This window comes from Tyto alba, unplaced genomic scaffold, assembly GCF_018691265.1.
Source record: "Tyto alba isolate M040663 unplaced genomic scaffold, T.alba_DEE_v4.0 Super-Scaffold_27, whole genome shotgun sequence".
NCBI lineage: Eukaryota > Metazoa > Chordata > Aves > Strigiformes > Tytonidae > Tyto > Tyto alba.
Window position 1 is genome coordinate 4,085,590 of NW_024881301.1, and position 23,164 is coordinate 4,108,753.

Below are 23,164 nucleotides of genomic sequence, written 5' to 3' on the forward strand. Positions count from 1 at the left end.
TGCCCAGTCTAAAGGCAGGATTTTTTCCTTGAAGTGTCAGTTACAAAAAGCATTGTGTAGAAATTGTTTCCTGATCTGATTTCCCCTGAAACAGCCCTGTTTCTGTACTTCACAGTTCTAGGTTGTTTCAAAATTTGGTAGATTTTAAGACACCCGACTCTTAAAAACCCAGTGGCATTGTGGAAAAGTGACCAAGGCCATTGAAAAACTGTTTCCAGACTGGGACAGATGCAAATACTGAAGGATTGATTTTGATCTCACATTTCACTGAGTTAACTGGTATTATAACTGGTATTATTCAGGTTTGCATTGATACATGAGAAATGAGGATGGGGACTTCAGAAAAAAAGAATAAGCATACAACTGTATACAATACAGTTTAATAAACCAAAATATCCTTTCCACACAAATCATCCATAAATCTGCAATGTCAATAGACTCCTCTTACATTCTGAAGTTTTATTGCACATATATCCTCTCATTGCGTTTCATTATCACTGGATATGCATAGGACAGTATCCAGACCATGTATTCAAGTTTCGAAATGAAAGTGCAGCTTGTAAAGCAAGCTGAAAGTACATGGGCAAAGTATGTAACACACATTTTGAAGACTTAATTGGTTTTAAACTCCTGCTCTCACACAGATTTCTAGCTAACGTGAAAGAAAAAATGAGAAGGGAAGTTTGCAACATTCAAAAATTAAATTCACGTTATCATCTTTTCTGTTAAAGATTGTTGATGGAGGAGAAGAAACATACCTACATATGTTGAATCCTCTTACAACCATTAATGGAGAGTAAAATGTTTCTGCAGTTTCAGTCATTATAAAGTACTATATACTCATATCAACTAACCAGAAAGTATAACTGTGCCAAAGCTAAAAACTGGCTAGCTCATGGAAAAGCTCCCCTATCAGCAGCAAAAGCTCACAAACTGAAATCAATGTAGCTAAATCCAGCAGCACTTTTGGTACATAAACCAAAACACAAGTCCATGACTAAAGAATACCAAATTCAGCAGTTGTCTGAAATCCAGGCTGGTCCTCAGTGTCTGAAAACTGCCGCTGAATATTTTACACTGGAGGAATCCCTTTCATCACTCCTTTCCTTCCTTCTCAACAAAACTAGGCCTTTAGTCCTGTGAATGTCAACAGCAAAATACTCAGTTTCAAAAGGAGTATCTCTGTGTACAAGTATTACTCATTTGAGTAGCGACAGCTTCCATCTCAATACCAGCCTGACAACTGAAACCTATATGATGCATTTCTAGTCTCTGATAATTTGTAAATAAACAAGATTCACAGTTCACAGTCACATACAGAGCAAGGTTATGTTACCGGCAGTGTAACAAAGAGGAATCGTGTTTAGTCTAATCAATGATACTTTTAAATCTGCACGCAAAAAAAATTCTGAACAATTATGTTAGTCCCTAACTTTGGCAAACGTGGTTTATGTGAATTAAGTAATATTAAAGGTTCGTCAAACCGCAGCTTGTGAGCACATTTAACTGGCAAATAATTCAAGTGCATCTTGAATAGATGGGAAACATCTCACCTATTTTAGCCACATAAAAACTAGGTAAGTAAACTCACTCAGTAATCAGTGGAGAAACGAATGAGTAATTGCATATATAATTCATGTGGCCATAAAATAGCTATGGCACCACCATGATGCCTTAGCATCTCCAGAAGATGATCCACCTCACCTAGCTTGGACAGCTATTCAAGGACGTGATAAACCACCTGATGGAAATTTCCCTGTCTCACCATGGACTTCAGATGGAGTACAGCCAGCCAGTTTAGATGAGACACCCTAACTTATCAGTGCTTTCTCTAGACTATATAACTTCTAGTACTGGCATACAGAAATACAAAAGAATCTCTTCCTGGCCATAAGGCACATGGAAATTAAATAATTAGGTTTGGTGATTGGAAGTCCCTCTCTCACACAAGAGCTGGTTATTATGAGTCGGTTTGATGTGTGATAACTAGTAGATGTTAGCAGCAGTCTGCATCATTACCAAAGCCTGTAGAGGAATCTAAACAAGGCTGAAATGTGAATTTCCAGAAGGTTGGGGATAGAGGAACTGGTAGTCATAATAGGCAGCAGAAATACAAGGGAAGTGTGGGGTTGGGGTAGTGGGGGATACAGGAGGACTGTGGGAAAGTTGGGGACATGAGATTGAGCTCTTGACTTTGGAAGATGTACGAGTTAGTGGAGAGGAAGAGGATATGGTTACCACAGTGATATATTGGAGCTGGATTCATAGAATCAGACAGTTATGTTACATAACATAAAATAGATAACGTTATTCCAATTAAATAATATAACAGTAAGTAATCCCTTACTCTATAGATTACCCTGAAGCTATGGACAGCTGAAATGAACTTTCAACAACCTACTGTTTTTTGTTCTCCAAAATGGCTATATAGTATATCACCAAAATTCCTGATCTCTACAATAAATTATTACAAGATGAGCAAAATGTTCCATTTCTCTACAAAAGACAGGAAATACAAAATCTCAGCGGTTACTTTTTTGGCATTAAGTAGTTCAGCTGGATTGGAGGAACAGAGAACAGTCATTTACAATTATATCTAGTGGCTAAAAAGGCATCAATTTCAATATCAACTATATTGTGTTATAGCAAAAAAAAAAAAAAAATCTTATTTCCTTTCAAATATGGAGTAGTAAAATAGTAATACTTATCTTGGTTCTAACCCCAGATTTGTCATTCTGGTAACATTACTTTGAGTACTAGTGGACATGTTGCTTAGATGGGGAGTGTAAGATAAGACCTTCCAAAGTCTAGCCAGGCCTATTGCAAATAGCAGCACTAAGACCCTGAGGAAAGAGAAATCATTCCCTCTCTTCCATGCAGACGACAAGAGAATTCTTATTTTACAAAAGCAACATACTTAAGTATTTTCCTCTCAAGCTCACCTTAAGCTGCATTGTTTACTCAGTCATATAAAGGACACACATTCTTTGCTTTCTTACCTGACTCCAGACCATCTGAAGAAGAAGCCAGGTTAGGAGAGCAGCCACAGAAAACCAGCCCATGTTGTCATCCAGTCAGCAGTTTCATGGACAGAATTTCAGACCAAGTTGGTACTTAAGACAGTAAATGTCATAAAACAAAACCTTTGTCCTTTCATCAACAATTAACTTACCTACCTTTTTATTGTCTAGTAACCAAAGTCCACCATTACTGTATTACAATAACTAAAATATACACTAATTTTTAAGCATTGTTGTGAGAAAAAGTATTGGACACAAATTGACACACAGGATGAAATAGACACAAGAAAAGGGAAATACAGAGGAAACTGACATGCTGAAATACAGGAAATTCTGTTTAAAAATAAGAGAACCTTTTTTATTCTGAGAAAAATAAGAGAACTTTTTTTTATTCTGAGGGTTTTTAAGTGCCAGAAGTTTCCCAGAGAAGTTGTCTCCACCCTTGGAGACAATGAAAGCCCAACCAGCCAAAGCCCTGAGCAACCTGTTGCAGGTGAAAGGGGGTTGGACTAGGTGGTCTCCAGAGATGCTCTCCCACCCCAACCATCCTGTGTGATTCAGTGAATAAAGCTGACACTAAATCCTTTTGAACAGTTGAAAGCTAAAAAGACTCTGGGCAGATAAGACATAAATAAATTAATAAATGTGGGGGTTTTGACAGAAAGTGAAAATTGGAAATGTGTGCACCTAAAATAAATCTCTCAGCAACATAATTTCAGTACTTCGCTTTTAGAAAAGGCAGTGTCATTTCTATTGTTGATGAATGTGAAACACTGTATTTGTCAGTAAATCACATCATGGTATTCTGGACTATTTAAAATTCTGTACAAAATAATTTCTTTTAATGTTAGTGCCACTGTACTATCACCACTGTCCATGACTCTTTGGAGTTTTAGTTTCTTCCAGCTTCAGTCATCTCTTCTGCTTACTAGCTGCTAGAGAGGGCTGGAATTGCCACAGTTTCTTCCTGCACTTAAACTGAAGGTACTCGCATGATCAGACTTGGCTAACTTTTCACTTTCCCAGACCAACTACCTGGTTAGAATGTCATAAAAACTAAAAATGGCATTTATATTTTGTATTGTAAATACAGAGTCCCAAATTATTGTATTAAAAGTAATAATGTTTCTCCTACTATTTCAAGTATCAGAGCTGGTAAGAAAGAATGGGTAATGAGGACACCTGAGCAATTTCTAGGCACTCAGATCCACACTTATTTAATTGCTGATCCATTGAGAGGTAGCAGCTGTGGAATTGTTGCTCTTATGTTATTTTTTTCTACAAAAGTAACAATAACTATTGTAATCCTCAACCCATCATAACATTGGTGTCACCTGTTCTCAAATCAGTGACATTTGGAAGGTTGGAAAGCTCTTTTATCAAGATTTCTTCTGCAAGATCAGCAGTCATTGAATTTTGCACACTGTCATCTTCATCTCCTGGGAGATGATGGCAGTTCTCCTTTTGGAGGCTCTCTAGGTCAGACTGGCTGTGTCTGCAGTAACAAGTACTTTGAACAAGCTGGAACAGATCCATACATTGAAACATGCAGTGCCACGGACCTGGCATCTATGCTGTACATGTCTCAAAGGGTTTTACTTCCGACTGGCTCCGATTTGATCCCAAGGACTGGACATCAGTGGTGGCCACTGGACTGCATTAGGCAGGGATCTGAAGAACGTATTCTGACTAAGCTTCAAACCACAGGAATACAATTCGGACACTCCAAAGCTGCTCTATAATGTGAACTAAAGCACGGTAAGTGAAAATTATGACGGTGACACTTGCTTAAAAAGTACACCCCTGATCAAAACTAAAAGACTGATATAGCTGTATCCATTATTCCTTGATTACAGTACCTTACAGGTGTTTTCTTGAGATGGTGAAATATGAGGAACTCAAAGGAAACAGCACATTTTTTAGTCTTACCACTTGCTGTTGGAAGAAAGCCTAAAGGCTTGGCTTTCTACTTCTTTGGTCCCTTTTACGTGCAAATAAACAAGAGAATCTGCTCTTTGTTCCCACATGCTCACTTCTAAGATACATCAACCAGCACTGAGACCTCACACCAACCTCTTCACAATAGGAGATAAGAGGATGATTTTCCTGTCACAAAGAAGGGCTGTATGAACCTCTGTGTCATGACCATTGCTGCTCTCAGGACTGGCTAAAAAAGTGAGTTACCCAGAGAAAACACTAAAAGGTGTAACACCAAACAGAGAAGGCATCAAAGTTATATGCTAACCCTTCTTTGTAAAATACAGTCCCTATACACATTTTTTCTCCAATTCACACTGCTTTTTAATTAATTAAACTCAGAGTTTTGACACCTCAAGCAGTCATCTGGTATAATAAAACAAGACACAATAGAAAAGTAAACAATACGTGAACAATGGAATTTCAGGACTTCTGAGGCAGAATTTCTTGGCATAAAATTCAGTGTCATCCATGAAGTAGGTAAATGTTTTCTTCGTACTTGTTGAGGAGAAAGTAATAAAGAGATGACTGACGGAGAGGAACCAGCACCCGGGGGTTGAGACATGCCGTTTGTCTGGTAAGACTGTTTGTTAAAACGCATCCTTTGTTTGTTAGGACATGCCAATTATTTGTTGAGACATGCCGTTTATCTGATAACATGGGAGTTGCTAGGGGAGGGTTGGTTCTGTGGGTTGGATGGGCACTGAGAGCCGAGGCTGTAGCTGGGGAAATCCTGCGCCGATATGTTAATGATTTCTCAGAACTAATTGTAATATTCCCTCCCTATTCCCAGAATTGCAATGAATATGTAACGTTCTATGTAATAAAAAGGAGCCACTTTTTGCTCCAAGGGTGCACACTTGTAGAGGAGTGATCCCCCGTGCACCCAGCACTGAATAAACATACCTTCTTTATAACCTTACTGGTTGTAAAGTCATTATTCCGCATGTCAGCCACAGTCTTAGGGAATTTTTTTTGGAAGATCTTTTCTACAGAGCTTATCTACTATTGTGACCACACTCTCTACAATGACAAACATCTTGCTTTACCACTGACTTACTATCTATGTTCAGGCAATATACCTACCTCCTATTCTCCTTAAGGGTTTTGTTATAAAACTCCTTGCATTTTTCTTTGAACATTAAAAGCACTATAGCCATATCATACTTCTAAGGCCAAGTCCCACAGCAAGGAATAACTAAGCGTTACTGGAGATTAATTAATAAAGGATAGTGCAACTTATTTGAATAGACAGTGTTCACTTTCAGATGTAGAAAAAGAACAGCAGTCTTCAATCTTGTCTTTATTCTACATTTACTTGGCATATAACAGCCAAATGTCCTTTCTTGATACAGTCAGGGACCTGTGGAATTTGAGGATGTCATTTCCATTACCATTTTGATCTGCAAGTAGAGTCCATCAGTGTCCTGACTACAAACTCTGTATTTGAGGAAAAGTGAAAACATTAAACACAAAGCAGAAGGAGCAGGTCTTTAGCTGGTTGATCGTTTTTTTCCTTTCTTGCAATTCTTTGCCTTGAACACGTTTCACAACTTTTATGGGTTCTAAGCTATCTAATGAGCCCTGAGCAATTGTAAGAGACACCTACAAAATCTGACCTTTTGCCAGTCAATTACATTTCTTTCCCCATAGACCCACATGCTTCCATGCTGCTAGTAGAAGCAACAGAGACATCAGAACTTGACGTGGAGCTAGCTGCAGATCTATTGCAGTGACCACTTGGATCTCCTGCCGAGTTCACTTCGCTAGCACCGGGCAGACGGGGAGCCCCACGGAGCAGACGGCGGGTTCCCTTCGACGGGCACCGTCTCTTTCTGTCTGCTCGGTAGCACTGTTGCCCATGGGTGCTTCTGCAGCACAGGTAATAATAATACTGCAGTGCTCATCCACTGCCTTGCTGCCGAAGAAGGAATGTTCCTCGGGCATTGTCCAACATGGATGGGAAACATCACCTGCTTTAGTCTTCTTCGTAAAGCTACGTCCGCGGATAATAATCTGGGAAAAGACAGTAATGGAGGCAGAGAGATTGGAAAAAAATGAGTGAAGTACAGGAGAGTGAGCATGCTCTTTTTAAAAGCCAAAGAAACTTCATTTCAAAACGCAATGTCAGCTAACTACAGAGAACCGTAAAAACAGTTAAAAATAACTCTACGTGGATAGTGATTTTCTAGCATTTTTGGTAGGTAGTTTCACGTTTTAATAGTTTTGTTGATCTTCTGTATTTCAGCACTGATGCTTTGATAACTCTGCTATCAGCATACTGCTCAGCAAACAATGGTGATTCATGGTTGCTTGCTGACATTTGGGTGGAACCTGACTGATCATAGTTTCAGTGTCAACTTCAAGTGATATGAAATCATTAAATAACCTTGAAAAGCGATGGCTTGTAGAGTTTTATGTACCCCATTTAGCAGTGCTTATAGACCAAATGTTAGAGTAAAAGGATATTCAGATGGCCCATTATTCTCAGCTAGTGGATTGCTCCTTCCCCCGCCTCAAGCTTCCTGCATTATCTTGCACAAATTAGTTTTACTTTTTCAGTTAATCTCCCAAACAGGGATAGCACTGCAACTCATTGGCTGATGAGGCAAAAGCACCGATGAAGATAAGGCCTGTCAGATAAACCTGCAAGATAAGAGACCCTCAGTCAAATCCAAAATGTTTCAAGTTGAATCCCTAAGTATTTCAAGTTAGGAAACACCAATGTTTACAAACCCAGCAGGTGTCACATGGAAAATAACGTAAGAAAGTGAAAATTACAACAGATATGAAATACAAGCATTCCATCTTCTTGCAGAGGAGCAAACCAGACATGTTTGCTTTGATTAAGTTATCAAGAAAACGAAGCAGACCTTCAGGTTTTTTTGCACTGCTTAGCTACAGGTAAATTAAAAAGCAAGATTAAAAAGCAAACAGCAGAAGCTTGGGTGTATAATGTTACATCTCACCCTGCCCACTGCCACTTCAGACAGGTACTTGAACCTCTACCTTTTCTTTCATGTGAGAAAAGAATCTTTCACAAATTAAATAATTACTCATACAGGATTACACCTCTCCTACTTTCACGGGAATCTGAATCATGTCTGACATGTTTTTACACAAACAGATTTTACGGTAACTATGAATCAGATTACACCGTGAAACAAACTGCGACTGATACGCGGCTACAAAGGCGGCTGTAGCTGGCCAGGATCGCGCCACTCCAGAAGGATATTCCAGGGCTGCTTGGTTCTCTCTCAGGTGATGGGGCACGAGCCTTAGCTGGAAGATTTTCTCTCTTCGTTCCAGAGGCCTTGTAGCAACCCCAAGTTATTGTGTCCAGCCAGAGAACAACTGGAAGGACCTAAGCGGTAGGAAGGGATATTGAGGCGTTCCTGTCCTTGGCACCAGGCAGACCCCCTCACCGCAGCGGCTGGGAAACGCGATTAGCGGGGCCGCTGACACGCGTGGAGTTTCGGAAAGGCAGCGGTGACACGCCAGCCAAGCCCCACGGCGGGTTGCCGCGGGATGCGACAGTCCTCAGGTGCCCCCGTGTGACCCCCGGGAGCACTGCAGCGCCCTGGCTGCGAGGGGGGGCCCCGAGGAGCCCCTTCGGGGAAGGAAAGGTCTGGCCAGCAAATGGGAGTTTCCACGAAGACGTTACGATTCAGGTTCACTCGCGAGACGGGGAGCGCTCAGCGGGGTCCTGGGCGAACACGGCTTGCTTGCCCCGGGTGGGGAAGCACACGAGTAACACCTCAAACTTACAGCAAGTTAGAAATATTCTTGCTGTGGACTGGAATGACCCCCACCAGTCTCCTAACCCCTAAAACATATAAAAGACTTGGTACATTTTATGAAACATCTGGGTGGAAATCCCATAATCTAAAAGCGTTTTGCAGTACAACTACTTAGTGAATTAGCATCCTTAAACACCATACTTATTTAGACACGACCCAAAAATATTCAGTGCCCTCTTGTGGTTTGAATGATGAAAAATTTGTAAGAAAAACTACTTAAGTTCTAACAGTCTCACAACTGAGGTGGCACATAAATCACACCCTCTGCGACACTAGTGCCACGGCTGTTACCCTGGGGTAAAAAAAAAAAAAAAAAAGCCACCAACTTCCTACCGTCTTCTGTCCATACTTGCAAAAACAGAGAATCTAATGCAAGGCTTTCTGAAAAACAAGTGCCTATTACCATTAAGGAACTGATCTGAATGAGAAGGTTTTGATTTCAAACATCTTAATCTCTCCAATCCAAAAAAGTTCCTCCCCCTAAAGAAAACAACAAAGTAAATGCTTTAAAAAGCATTTAAAAACAATAAAATCTGACTAGTAAGACTTTCAGATTCTTTCAAACTGTAAACACATTCTGAGAAATATAAACTCCTCCAGCCATAGAAGTAAACATGGCAGGCGAACTCTGGATTATTGATGCTAAATTTCTTAGTTACTGTATTTACCCCTGAGGCCCACATCAGCCCCAAGATATTGAGGACACAGCCAGAAAAGCTTATGAAACACAGAATATGAAACGATACTTAGTAGCTAAGTAATGTAATCTTAGCTATTCAATTGCTGATTGCTTTAAAAGACAGAAGGTGGAGTGGGAGGGAACCAGCATAAATTTATGAGAATTGCTGTAGGGCAATAAATACAGAGGAATATGGGGGGTGAGGCCCAGAGCAGCTGTGGCTGCCCCCTCCCTGGAAGGGTTCAAGGCCAGGTTGGACGGGGCTGGGAGCCCCCTGGGCTGGGGGAAGACGGCCCTGCCCCGGGCAGTGGGGCTGGAACTAGATGGTCTTTAAGGTCCTTTCCAACCCAAACCTTTATGAAAAAAAGAGACAGAAACACTAGAGCAGAGAAAGAATGTAAAGCAATAGTGAGGAACACTTTTCTCAGTGACTAAGCACCCTCATAAGCTTAAGCAAGCTCATAAAAACAGTATTCTGTCGCTAAGCCCTGGGAAATGTCCTACAGCTTCATGGAGCTGAAGAATGCATCCTAAATGTATGCAGAGCATTTAAGGCAAAGATGTAAAATGGAATAAAATGCTTTCTACAGAATGCATTTGGCAGTGATGACTTCCCTCCCTCCCACGAATTTCCTAACAGCTTGGGGAAAGGTAGGGGAATAAACATAAAATTTAATTTTGTAGCTCTTTCCTGATCATGTCCACCGAGATACAAGGGGGGGGGGGCAGCAGATAGAAAAGAGAAAGTTACAGGTAGGATAAGGCTGGTTAGGGCTGGAAAATGAAGAGGTGAAAACCGGTCCTTCCCAAAGCAGACCTACAGAGTTTGAGGAGGGTAAGAAACAGTACAGACCTACTTTAATCGGGGGGGGGGGGGGGGGGGGGGGGAGCCCACTTTGACCCTAGTAGGAGTCCAGTAATTCACTAGTAAGTGGCAATTTTAACATTATTGAAAAACCTTCTCATACTAAAGGCCCTGAATTTTATCTCCTACATGTTTTCAAACATACCCACAACAGGACACAAAAGAAACACGGTATCTAGATCAAGTATATTTATGTATGTTCACTGTATGGAGAACCGACTATGTCGCGTTTGTGCCCTTTCACTGCTGGTTTCTTCAATTCTAAAATAAACCTGAAAATGCTTTTGTCAGATATTCTTGTAGCTCTGCGTGCCTGCCATAAGACAACATCGGCTGCCAGGTTCTGCAGTCATTTCACAAATGGCACAGTGTTTACAAGACATAGTAAAATACACATCCCTTAAGAGCATCCATGGATTAGTGTGTCTGTTTCTGCATAAAACAAAGGATATAAAAACTATACTAGCCCTACTCTCTTATAGCAGAGTCCTCACAGACACTTGTGTTCAAATCTCTCCAGACTCAAAAGCCACATCTAAAAAGAGGGAGCCAGGAATGCTTCCAAAATCCAGAAAACCTTCTGGCCCTGACTACCTGTCAGGGGACCTGAGTGCACCAAAGTCTCCCTCTCCCGCTGGGAATGAAGCCCTGGCTTCGGACTGGAGCAGGACAAAGGGGAGTTCTACAGAACTCATGCATCCTATAACCAACACATTGTCAATGAGAATTAAACACATTCAATACATTCTGTCTAATGAAATATGCATTGCTGTAATAAAAGAAAATACAATGGAATCTCTAACAAAGGGCTTATAACCAGTTTTGGGAAATACAGTGATTTATTTGGAGCTCAGAAAACTAGATCCTAAGGGGAAAGAACAATAAACTAATAAAAAGTAAAATTACTTAATTTTGCTATCTTTCGATCATTCAAAATAAGACATGAAGTCAAGTTCATAACCATATTATCATCTGTATGTCCTTAGAAAGTAAAAGCACAAGAAATAACCACGGGGGTTTTCAGCACAGAAATACAGGGTAGAAGGATAAATCATCTAGATGCCACTTTGCTGGTATAATAATGCAACCAGCCCAAAGTTATTGCCAATTCTTTCATCAGAAAGCCATTAACTCTTCTCAGTAAATCTACCTTTAAATAACAAGGTTTGCTATTGGCCCTGAGTGTTACATACCTCTTTCCCTCTCCTTTTAGGATGTTATTTCTCCAGTAACAATATATGGGACAGAAACATACAAACGTGGAAGGGAGAAAAGAAGCACAAAGTAAGTTTTGGCCAACCTATCATCTTTTCTGCCTCATGGAAAGATATTAAGATGTGATATAAGGTAAGTTGTCAGCTCATGAATGGATCATAAGCCACAAGTCATTGGTTCAAGCACTGTACGCACCATTCAAACAACTTGAAGTGTGAAAGCATGCAACCGACCGAGTACTTCAGTTTAGAAAGCATCTGAAAAGGAAGAAGTAGCAGCACAGGGACTGATCACCTTTATTATGCAACAAAAAGACAAACAGAAAATAAAATACTTTAATAGGAGAAAAAATAGAAAGTACAATTCAAACATAATATACCATATTGAAACCATACACAATGCAACATGAACATGAAAACACTGTTAAACAGCAATCTTCTAGTAAAGATTGCATGTTTTGAGTACAAGCATCACCCATCACAAATACACAGCTTTTTGTGCATGTCTGAGTTTCAGTGAGAAAGATCATGACCAGCAACAGCATACTTAAATAGATTGTTGAATTTTCATTAAACGCTTACCTAGTGAATGTATTGGATGCAATTTCTTCATATTAAAAGTATAAAATCTTAAGCAAGGCAGCACCTGCCAATACAGATTTTAACGTATACAAATAAAGAGGATAAACGTTTTGCAAGGTTTTTTTAATATTGCATGTATACACATTCGTTGCTTTAAAATGTGTATTCAAGTCACTCAACATTTAAACATGACTAAAATGCTCAGCAACTATGCATCAAGTGACAACTAATTATTGCTATAGAAAAATTTGTTCCCCAGAGTTTTAAAATAGATGTAGTTTCATTTGAAATGCTCAAGGTATGTTCAAGTAATAGAAATAACTAGTTCCAGTGTCCATGAGGCATTCTGAATCTGTATTGGCTGTAGGCATTTATTGCCAGATCATATAAATATTTTATTGAATCTAAAAAAGTTAACTAAACTTATATGTAACTACTAAATTCCTTCGGAAAAGTATGCAGTAATATAATCACCATGGTATGCGTTTTTATTTTAAAAAGCTAAAACTTTAGCATCAGGCTACTTTTAAATTACTTTCTGTCTAAGGGCACTATTTCATAGTTGGTGTTATAGAGCAAAAGGGAAAGTAAAAATCCGAACAACCTTTTCAGTTGGACCAGTGAACCACTCCAAATCAGTATATGATCACAAAAGCACTAGAGCTGACAGGTGAGTGAAAATACACAAGCATGAGTACAGGGGGCAAACAGGGAAGTTGGAGTACAAGATCAAAGCATGGCCTGCTGTCAAAATGTTGTATTAAGCCAGTAACAAAATGCAAGACATGTTAAATTGTTATAAAAAGGATATAACCTTTAGATGTTTCTGAAATAGCCAACTTTCTCTGTCTTGTAGCCAGCTATTCCTTCAGTAATGCTTTACACTCTTAAAAAATAGAAGATAGAAACACCGAGTTACAGCGCATAGTGTTTTAGTTCAACAGTCAACATATTAGAACTAAGATTCAGAACTGAAACCCATTACGTTGCAGAACGAGGCATTTCAACCTTACCAGTTTTGGAATAAGAAATAGCAAGTATTTAAAGAATGATCAAAACCTGTATTTGGAGAGCAAGTGGGAGCCAGGGCACAAGAAACAGATTGTACACCAGCTGCACAACTCTTATTATTACACATAAATCACCAACTAGGAAAACTACTGTGGATGTCTTCCACCACATAGACATTACCCATTAAGAACAATAGTATAACAATGGGCAATGGCAACACAGGATGAAGAGTCAGTCCTAAAAAGCATACATTCTGAACAGTCTCTATTTAAACCTCCAAAATATAAGCGGTGCAGCTTTTTTTTCCCTTCTCCCCATCAGTATTATATAAAAGACTTTAAAGTTCTTTTATAAATGGATTTTCCATTTAAAATCAAAATTGCATTATTGCTTTGTTTTCTCTGATTTTAATGACAGTCTTGCTAGGAATGTGGAAATCTGCAATAGGAACTCTTAAAATATGTTGGCAACTATTCTAGAGCAAGTTTTTCTTCTCAACTGTTTTTTCAAGCCTTTGGATGCAGGAGATGTCCAAGTTTTAAACAGTCTTACCAAAATAAACAAATTAATTTCTGACTGTTGGTAAGTCTGAAGCCAAGTAGTTCTCTAGTTACACAGCCTTTCATGAAAGGCAGGACAGACCAAAACTTGAAGTCCAAATGCAACAACAGAAGTTCTAAAAAATCTCCAACAAAATGAAAAAATAGCTGGTCACGGTCACAGTCACATACTGAAAAAGAATACCTTTTGCATGTCATCTTGGATTGTTCAGAAAGTATGTCATCTTCTTTAGCAGTTGGGAGTACAGGGAAAACTCCTCACTCATCACTTTAGTAAGCAAGTGTCCTATTTCAGTTATGCTCCAAAAGGGGAAAAAATAGATGTAATTATTCCTAGGCAATGGCATCATTCTTTCTCAATGAAAGGTAAAAAGAAAACCTGCTCTGCATTGTTAATCTACAGAAAACAAATATTTTTATTTCTTAAGTTGTTATTTTCATTCACATAGTAATGGTAAAAAACAAATCACAACATCAAATAAAACTTTGTCCTTGGGCAGGAGGAGAGACAAAAATTATCATCTCAGCGGTATCTTAGCAGATGACAGCTGAACTTAAAGAATCTCAACAGTGCAACACAGCATCTTTGCATGTCTTTCTAAAGATACTTTCAAAGTTGGTTTTGGTGAAATAAAATAGCTGACATTAATAAAAGAAATGCTGTAATTAACAGAGTAGTAAAAGTTAGAGAAAAATCAAGACAGCAGTGAGAAGTTTCAAAAAGGCCCCTACTTCCATAGGGACAAGATCTCAGTAAAGATGTCAAGTTTGAGTTTCAGCAAAATCGTTTATGAAAAGTCCTTATGAGCATGGAAAAAAGTTAAGCCTGAAAAGTGGTTACTGAATACCATTTTTACCAATATACACTTCAGATCGCCAACAGAATTAATGTAATTTTTCTCTCAGATAATGAGTAAGATGAAGGGGGATATACTTTAAAAGTTCACATGACAGGATTCTTGAACTGCATTTTGGTACTGGGCTTCTTCATCGAGCTGAAGATTCTAAACAAAATGAAAACATCATCAAAATGGACAAATACCCAAGATGTATTACAGTCCTTAGTTTAATCATTCATTTTCCACATGGCACCTAGATGAAGACTCTCCATTTTCATGTGTACTAGATGATTGTTTATGTTGCACAGTATCTTTTATTTAACCAAGTATCAAGAGATACATGAGACAGAAGAAGAATCAGATGAGTGGGACAAGGCTCATTAAGCAGAAAGGTCCATCTTCTCTCCCTGGCTCAATTACATTACAGAATAGCCAGCTCAGGAAAATTGTGTGTCACACAATTCTTGTAACAGGGATTCCAATCAGCCATAACAACCTCCATTAATAAAACCAAAATGTGATCCCCAAACAATAGTAATCATAGATTGCTGAGAATATACTGCTTAAATGAGAAAGCAAACATGTTTCACAGAAGATGGGTGGTTAACCCTGCTACTTTTGAAAAACTATCTTCCAAGTTGTTAGTATGCCAGACTAATACACTTTTTTAGTGCAATTCTGGCAGCTGCTCCAAATCAGAATTCCAATCACCGGTTTTACATCCTCCGATATGCAAGATGCTCTCCTGCTGAAGAGCCCAATCCCCTATATCAATCTCCTAGCTCTTTGTGTCGAGTGATCTGTCACAAAGGCACAAAGAACAATCTGCACCATCTTTGCCATCTTTAACCATCGAGGCTGCCTAGGCCCCGAGCACTAGGCTCGTCCCACACAAAGCCCAAGCAGTTTACCCCAAAGCCTGTCAAACTCTGTAGAAACTACAACACGAACTCTCCAGCTCTCTGATTCCACAGGCAGAACTCAACTGGTTGGCTTGACCTACGATCCACCCAGTGACTACATCTGTGTGTGCAGTTCTGCATCTACTCCGAGGTCATTTACTCAAAGTGAGCCTGAAAGAAGGCAACCAGAACAATGATTCAATGACACATCTCTCTCACACTGCGGCCTCCCTCAGAACATACAGGAAGGGAGGCTGCAGCAGCAATGCCAGCTTGTTAAGCTGCACTTCTGAGAATTATGATTTAGACATTTCTGCCATAAAAGGTCAAAAGTGTCAATAAAACAGAGTAGCATCTATTTTGTTTCCCTCAGAAGCAGCAGTAATAAACTAAGATAAATACTTAAGTCATCAGTTTGGAGCAGAGCTTAACCGTTGACAACACCTATTCCTGGTAATGCTTCATGGTGATAACGTAAAGTTTAAGAACAGACTGGCCTACTTCTGAATTCTGTACAGAGCAGGAACATAGCATGTCCAGAGCACAAACAAGTTTGGTGCAAATTTTTTATTTGGCATTTTTATTCATAGAAAAATGTTACCATTTATTCCCCTACACATCAAAGAAGAAAAAGCTTACCACAAATTCTCCGTAGTCAAACTGGTGTCTTAGATTTAGATGGCTAACAAGACTTCTAGTAACCGGGTTAGTATCTGCCCAAGGAAGAGATACACAAATAGGACAGATCTGAATTTGGAGGGGAAGGGGAAAGAGAGAGAATTAAAAAAAGTTATTGGTAATACAGAATGCATTAAAAAACACGTTCAACAGGAATAACTCATCTATTACACATCCACTACTAACATAAAGACGTTCACATAAAATCATAGTTCTAAGTGTTCTTTTCCTCAATTGTGTAACATTCAAAAATTACATTCCAACTTGCCAAATTTCTTAAGTGTTTCTCTTAGGAGTGGAGGATTATCATGTCTGTCTGGCACTCCTTTTGTCAATTTCTGTTGTTTTAAAATTTAGAAAAGAAAGCAATTACTGCATCCTACTTATTGTTTGGGAGAATTTTCATACAATTGAGATGATCAAGTAAGCTGAAAGAAAAAATAACACACCCTATACAGATGAAAAGAATAGAAAACCAAACAGATTTTTATCCTTCAATCCCTTTGATTACTTTTCAAGTAACTGTAGGTTTCACATTAAACAACAGTTATGTTACCAATGGGATTTATAGAAACAGATCTGAATTACTGCATGAAGAAAAGTGTCAGGCTCAAAAAACAAGTTTGTTTCACATCAAGATAAATGCGACAGCTAAGTCAGAAATGCCTTAGAACCAACGAGAAGCTGGACCAGAAACAGTCTCAGATGAAAGTCACTCAAGTTAAATAGACAATATACTTAATGCGGTGTTTCTCAGACCGCAGTAATCTTCACAGATATAGAGTAGCTACTGCACATTTAAAATTGCTCACATCATTATAATGAAAGTATCTTAAGAAGCACACACAAGCAACACTACTTACTACAGGAACTATCTGATAAAGATGTCTATTATTACAGTGATCCAGCAAGCGTTGTCTGGTAAAATTCGCTTCCTGACACAAGGGGCATTTGAAGGTTGGGTGTCCACTGTAAACAGAAACACACAATTTTAAACTTAATAAATCTGTTATCTTGTTATTATTTTCCCTTGTTTTAATAACAACAAAAAAATCCCACCCTCACTGACACAGTAGCGGATCTAAGGAAGTTCCAGTGCTACTTCCATATTGCAATTTTAAAGCACATTTATTATTTGTAAGCCTAAATTCATCCTTCTGACACTTGGACTTTAGAAAATTCTTCAGTTCCAATTTCAGCTGCACCCTGTTCTTCCTTACTGGTAACATCTTTTAGTGCAAATCCTTCAGGAAAGTACTGAAAAAAACAAATTCTAACATAGATGCAAACGTAGAAGAAACTACAGTGGGTTTTTTTAATACAATTTGTTGTAGATGTTTGTGTGGGGCTTTTTTAATGTCAGTAGAAGCTTACACTGCGGCAGTCTGGACCTATTTTAATAACAACTATAGAAAAATAAGCAGCCTACCTTGTTTCTCCTTGAAGTATTTGATTATTAGCCATCTCGCCATTATCAGCTATTGCATCACTCCTGCTACTTTAAATGAAAACAAAAAAATAAATAAAAAAAAAAACCACAATGAAAATTGAGATTATTTTACTTCACTATCAAAATTTCTAAAAGTTTAACAGTAACAGGAGGGAATCCATTAGATCCCATGAATTTCAAGGCAAAACATACAGTTGCACATATTTTAACTCTCACAACTTTCCCTTTGGATCAAGGTATGTCTCAGTAGGTAGTTACCATGGTGACCCTTGGAGGAATACTGCAAAACTTTCCTATAAAGTGGTATATAATGCAACAAACATTTAGTCAACAAGAATGGTAATGCAGATTATAGCTAAGTAGTTCAAAAGGCATTATAAACTACATGAATGTAAGACAGGTAACACTAAGTTTTTTGATTTAAGATTCTGTAAATAGGCATTTATCTGCCATGTGTTTACACAAATAATTTACAACTTTAAACTACAGCAAGATACATTTTCTTATGCTGAGCACAAAATAAACTATTTCCTAAAGTAAGAGTGACAGACAGGCATATTTTACAAATTAATTTTGACCATATATGCACTTCAGAAGAAACTGCTCAGACATGCTGATCATCCTAAAAACATGAATATTTACGGTCACAAATCTCGTCACAGTACATTTTCTTATACTTCCATAATATTATAAGCACAGGTATTCTACTGTGGCATAGTCAACAAATAGTGATATAACAATATTCACTTTGGTGAAACATTGCTGCAGCTAGTTCTGGTAACAGCTTAAACTTCCGCTTTCAATATACTGATGGGTTGAAAACCAAACACAGAGAAGTTCAGACTGCTAGAAATAGAAAATAGTTGTCAAAAGAAAGTAAACGGAAGACAGGCTATATATAAGAAAGTCCTATGAAACTAATGTGTAAAAAAAAAAAAGTCTTCAAAACTAAACAAAATCCCCAACCAAACCAAATATATCCGTGAGAAGGTATGAAAAAGAAAGTTTTTATCTGTACTGCCTGAAAACAAATGGTGTCATTTGTATTTTATGGTGTGTAACTTATTAGAGTTCCTCATATATTTCGTAAGAGATCAGTTCAAAATAAATTAAATCAGAAAGCAAAAGCTTGCACAGTAATGTTTTGAAACAGGATACCCACTTAAACAGACCTAGGAAAGGGGAAGGGGAATAAAAAGAGAAGGGAACTTCCCTGGGACTAAATATTATGAAATATGTTACAAAGTAAGCTGCTCAAGTGCTGCCAAGGCAAGGAAAGCAAGCTACAAATACTATACACATTTCAGGACAGTCCCTAGAAGACATTCCAAAGCATCATGCAGAAAGGTCGTCTTCTGTATGCTAAGGGTAAAGAAAAAGACCTGGAAAAACTGTCATTTTTTGAAGCACAAAAATATGGACAATAATTATTGCAAAAAGAAGGCATGCCCTGGAAAAAACAAAACAAAACAAAACAAAACAACTTTCCTGAGGTGGGGTAGGGGGAGAAGAAGAAGCACTGTTATACATAAAACACCCTGATTACCTGTTCCCTGTTGAATCTTGGGAAATCTGTAAGTTTGGAATAATAGAAGAAACACCATATTCATCCTGATACTTCTTACACGTTTTATAATGCTGTCTCATCCACGAAAATCTAACCTGAAAATGAAATGCCAAATTATTGAAGTTATACTAAACAATCCAGGGATAGAAAGAAGAGATAATTCTGCCAACAGAAAGCAATGCATGCAGGAATTATATAAACATCTTATGCAGCAGAAACCAGAACTTGTGCCTCCCCTCTCAGCATGAACACTTTCTTCCCCAACAGGGGAGCTTCGATTCCTTTTTCCATAGAGCCTCAGTCACTCTGTGAGACTGGAGAACATTCCCACTCTCCAAACCCTCAACAGCCAGGCATCTGAGAGCTCTCTCAGGGGTGAAAGATGCAAGTAAACTCCATTTTACTGAAACGAAGTCACAGGAACTACGCCTCCCACATCCAGGTTCAATAACTGATGAGCTATGACAGAGAGGGGCCACGAGGATGGGATAAGCACCACTGCTTCTTCAGTCTTCTCTGGCCTGCTGTTACCTTCTGCAGAGCAAAATGTTTTTACATTAGGTGTGTTCTGAGAATACAATACTTCTCTCTTGCGGGGTGGGGAAGAAAAGGTGAACGAACACCAACTTAAGGCTGCCTATCCACCTTAAATGAGAGGTAAAACAGTGACTTGCTTAGATTTGTCAAAAGACAGCTGTGCCGGACATGCCCTGTACTAGAATTTCAGGTCCCACAGCACAGTCAGAAAGTGCTCACACGTTTAGAGGCTGAACAAGATCACATCTCACATGCCTGTGCCTAAATTCCATCAGAGTTCTTCTGGGGATCCATCTGATTCTTCTTTTCAGTTTATCAACTTGTTATTGTTGCTTTCTCCCAGCTTTTCATCCTAATGAATCATGTGGAACAAAGCAAACAGCTCAGCTTTCCACCAGTGCTAATCTTCACATTGGCAGAACTAAGTCCCAAATGAAATGAAACAAACATGGAGAGTACCTGGATTTGATGTAAACAAAATGTGTGACTGAAATCCTGCATCCATTTATATCAGAAGAGAGACTACTCTTGATTTCGGGGGGGGGGAGGGGGTGTGTGTGTCAAGATTTCACCCAACATTCTGAAAATAATGACCCCTTTACAAAGGGAATAAAGGGAATGTAAACAGACTGATGGGGAGGGAGAAATCACATATAATTGTATGTACACTAAGAGAAACCAACCTGCATTTTTTGGTTTTAAATTAAATTTGACAGTAGCTCCAAGCACTTCTATTTCCATAGCGAAAGTTTCTGAGGTTTTTCCATATATCTGCAACTTCCAGTTGTCTAACTTGTCTTTTGTTAGTCTTATAGCAATATCCAGTTTTCACATTGTTTTGGGGGAAAAACTGGCACTCTATTTAAAAAGTCCTTATAGACAAGACAATACAAGATCCTCTTTCAGCTTATACCTGTTAGGCATACCTATCAGGCACTGCGTGCCTAGTATATGCACAAGCCATACAAAGCTAAGTTCAAACTGCTACAGGTCCTTCAGATCCAAGACAAGAACGACACACAAGTAAAAGTGTGTCTGGTCAAAAATAAGAAAAATTTATCCAACTTTTTGTAAAGTTTTACCCTACCTGCTTCTCACAGCATCTACAGCCCCCAGAAGCTTTCTTCATACTGTTTTCAACATCTAGAGCCCTTTTGGGATATGTTCTTTCTTTTTTAGTCACGCTCCCTCGGCAGAGAGGACAATGTGTTCCACTTTCTCTGATAGCTGTCAAGAAGCACTTCCTGCAAAACCTAAATTAAAAAGTTACCACAAACACAGGTTAGCAAAGTGAAGAGAGTTAGATACTTCATCCTTAAAGAGAGCTAGGTGATTATTAGGGGAAAAGAAAAAAAGATATATTATCTGAGTAATAGTCTACTGAATACAAATCTTTATAAATAGAAGCAAAATTAAATAATGGTGCTTACAAAGTAGTATATGGAAATTAGGGGAACTTAGCAATGCACTTTAGGTAAAGACCTTACCATTTACAGACTAGTACCCCTAAGCTGTACACTGGATTGATCATTAATGAGCCATTAAATGGTGCAGCAGGCACGTGATATTGGAAAATCTTATCAGAGTAATTCCTGTTCATTGTCCTTAAGTGGAGTCAAAAATACCGCACAGCTCCATTTAGCACACACTTCCAAAGATCATCAAAGTTCATCAGCCTTTGTGGTTCTCCTCGTGTATCAACTGCCAAAGCTACTCCGCTTTTCCACAAAGTAGTACTTTGTAATTAAGTGTTCCTCTGAAAAATGCAGAATAGACGAACTGAAAGGAGAGAACAGCTACGCTATGGTCCTTGCTCGAAAAAGAACAGGAAACTACGAAGTCAAAACCGCGAGTTCGGTAGGTTAGAGGGGTAAGATGTTTTCACCGGCTGTGACACAGCCCCCACCGGCCGGGGATCGTTGCAGGAGGTGGCTTTCCTAACTGACCGCTCTTCAGCCGCTACGGAAGAAAGAGGCGAGGGAAGGCCGGGGCAGCCCTCGGCACGCCAGCCAGCCTGCCTGCCTGCCTGCCTGCCTGCCAGCCCGCGGCGGCGGTGGCTCGGCGCCTCCCGGGCCGGCGGGCAACGAGCTCCGCGGGTCCGGCGCGGCCGGGGCTCCGGGCACGGAGAACCGGAGGAAGGGAGGTAAAGGCTGGTGGAAGGGGCGGCGGGGGGGGGAAGGGTGAGGGGGGAGGCAGGGAGGAATACCCACACGTGCTGGCAGTTCGCAGTCCTCACGGGCGTTTTGAAGACCTCCTGGCAGACGGGACAGTAAAAATCATCCTCGCTGAAGCACGCCGCCGCGGGTCCCTCGGCCATGGCAACACGTCAGGGCCTCTCCGTGAGGATCGGGGAGGAGAAACAAGCCCCGCCCTGGCGAGCTGGGCTGAGCTGAGCTGAGCTGAGCTGAGCTGAGCTCGGCTCCCGCGGGGCGCCGCCGGGCAGCCCCGGGCCGCCGGGGGCGGAGGGAGCCGGGGGAAGATGGCGGGCGGGCACCTGGCGCCAGGTGGGAGGCTGGGCCGCGGCGGAGGAGCGGGGCCCGGCCTGCGCGCCGCACAGCCCGGCACGGCACAGCCCGGCACACGACACGACACGGCACGGCACGGCACGGCACGGCACGGCACGGCACGGCACGGCACGGCACGGCACGGCCCGCCCCCTCCCTCTCTCCCTCCCCGGCCCGGGAAGCGCCCCCGCCCCGCGTTCTACCTGGCGGTGCCCGGGGCGGGCGCCGCCTCCCGGCCGCAGCTCCGGGCGGGTTCCCGGCGGCGGCGGCACCCCCGCCCCGCCGCCGCTCTCCCGGGGTGTGTGTGGGGGGGAAGCAGGGGCGGGACCGGGGCCCGGGTTTCCATGGCGATCGCCTCCCGCCCCGGAGGGGCTGCTACGACACGGTGGGGCGGCCTTAGCTCCGTCCTGCCCTGCCCGGGAGGTGTCCCCGCTCCGCCCTCACCGCCCGGGCTGGCGGCAGGCGGGCCCAGCCGGGACAGGGACCCGGACCGGGACCCGGACCGGGACCCGGCATCAGAGGGTGCGTTCGGGGCCACCTTCCGCACAAATAAGGCAATACTGAAACCGTTTCTGCGCTCTCTTTCGTTTGTTTGTAGATCGACCGATACTAGCGGTGATTTTATGCCGTGGTTTCAGTAATATTTGTGCCAGGATTTCTGCCTCCTGAATGATACTGACAATCTTAATTCAGCAGTACGACTGTGCACTTTTCTTCCAGAATAAGGAATTATAAGGATATCGTTATAGCAAAATAGTAATGCCAACAAATTTCTCTGGGTAGAGAAGACTTTGGACCTGTTAAGCATATCTGGCCTTCACTTCCTCTGAACACAACTCTTGGCAGGTAAACAACAAACAAAATGCTGGCAATACTTCAAAATGAACGAATTTGTAGAGATTATATTTTTTTTCCCAGAATATATTAATTTATGAAGATCATATTAGTTCATAATAAAACTAAGATTCAGGGTAGGCCT

General features: G+C 40.5%; 2 protein-coding genes across 5 annotated transcripts in view; both read right to left on the reverse strand.

The window, feature by feature from the left end:
- MEP1B (meprin A subunit beta) overlaps positions 1-6,944 on the reverse strand; it is a 31,719-nt gene extending 24,775 nt beyond the window's left edge. The window contains 2 exon segments of the mRNA XM_042797856.1: positions 6,392-6,539; positions 6,760-6,944. Coding sequence (XP_042653790.1) covers positions 6,392-6,539; positions 6,760-6,944 — 333 coding nt within the window.
- Positions 6,945-11,877: 4,933 nt separating this feature from the next.
- On the reverse strand, positions 11,878-22,303 carry RNF138 (ring finger protein 138). Of its 4 annotated transcripts, XR_006165781.1 has the most exons (8): positions 21,892-22,303; positions 20,769-20,934; positions 19,124-19,239; positions 17,557-17,625; positions 16,991-17,096; positions 16,089-16,196; positions 13,893-14,712; positions 11,878-13,023 (listed from the first exon to the last, which is right to left on the reverse strand). XR_006165781.1 is itself a non-coding variant. In XM_042798081.1 (7 exons), the coding sequence occupies exons 1-7, from the start codon at positions 21,996-21,998 to the stop codon at positions 14,644-14,646; spliced, it is 738 nt and encodes a 245-aa protein (XP_042654015.1). In that variant the 5' UTR covers positions 21,999-22,303; the 3' UTR covers positions 11,878-14,643. The 4 variants fall into 4 exon arrangements, 3 of the variants coding, with proteins under 3 accessions (XP_042654015.1, XP_042654016.1, XP_042654014.1); XM_042798081.1 differs by having other exon boundaries at positions 11,878-14,712; positions 17,557-17,622; XM_042798082.1 differs by having other exon boundaries at positions 11,878-14,712; positions 16,089-16,162.
- Between the last annotated feature and the right edge of the window lie 861 nt (positions 22,304-23,164).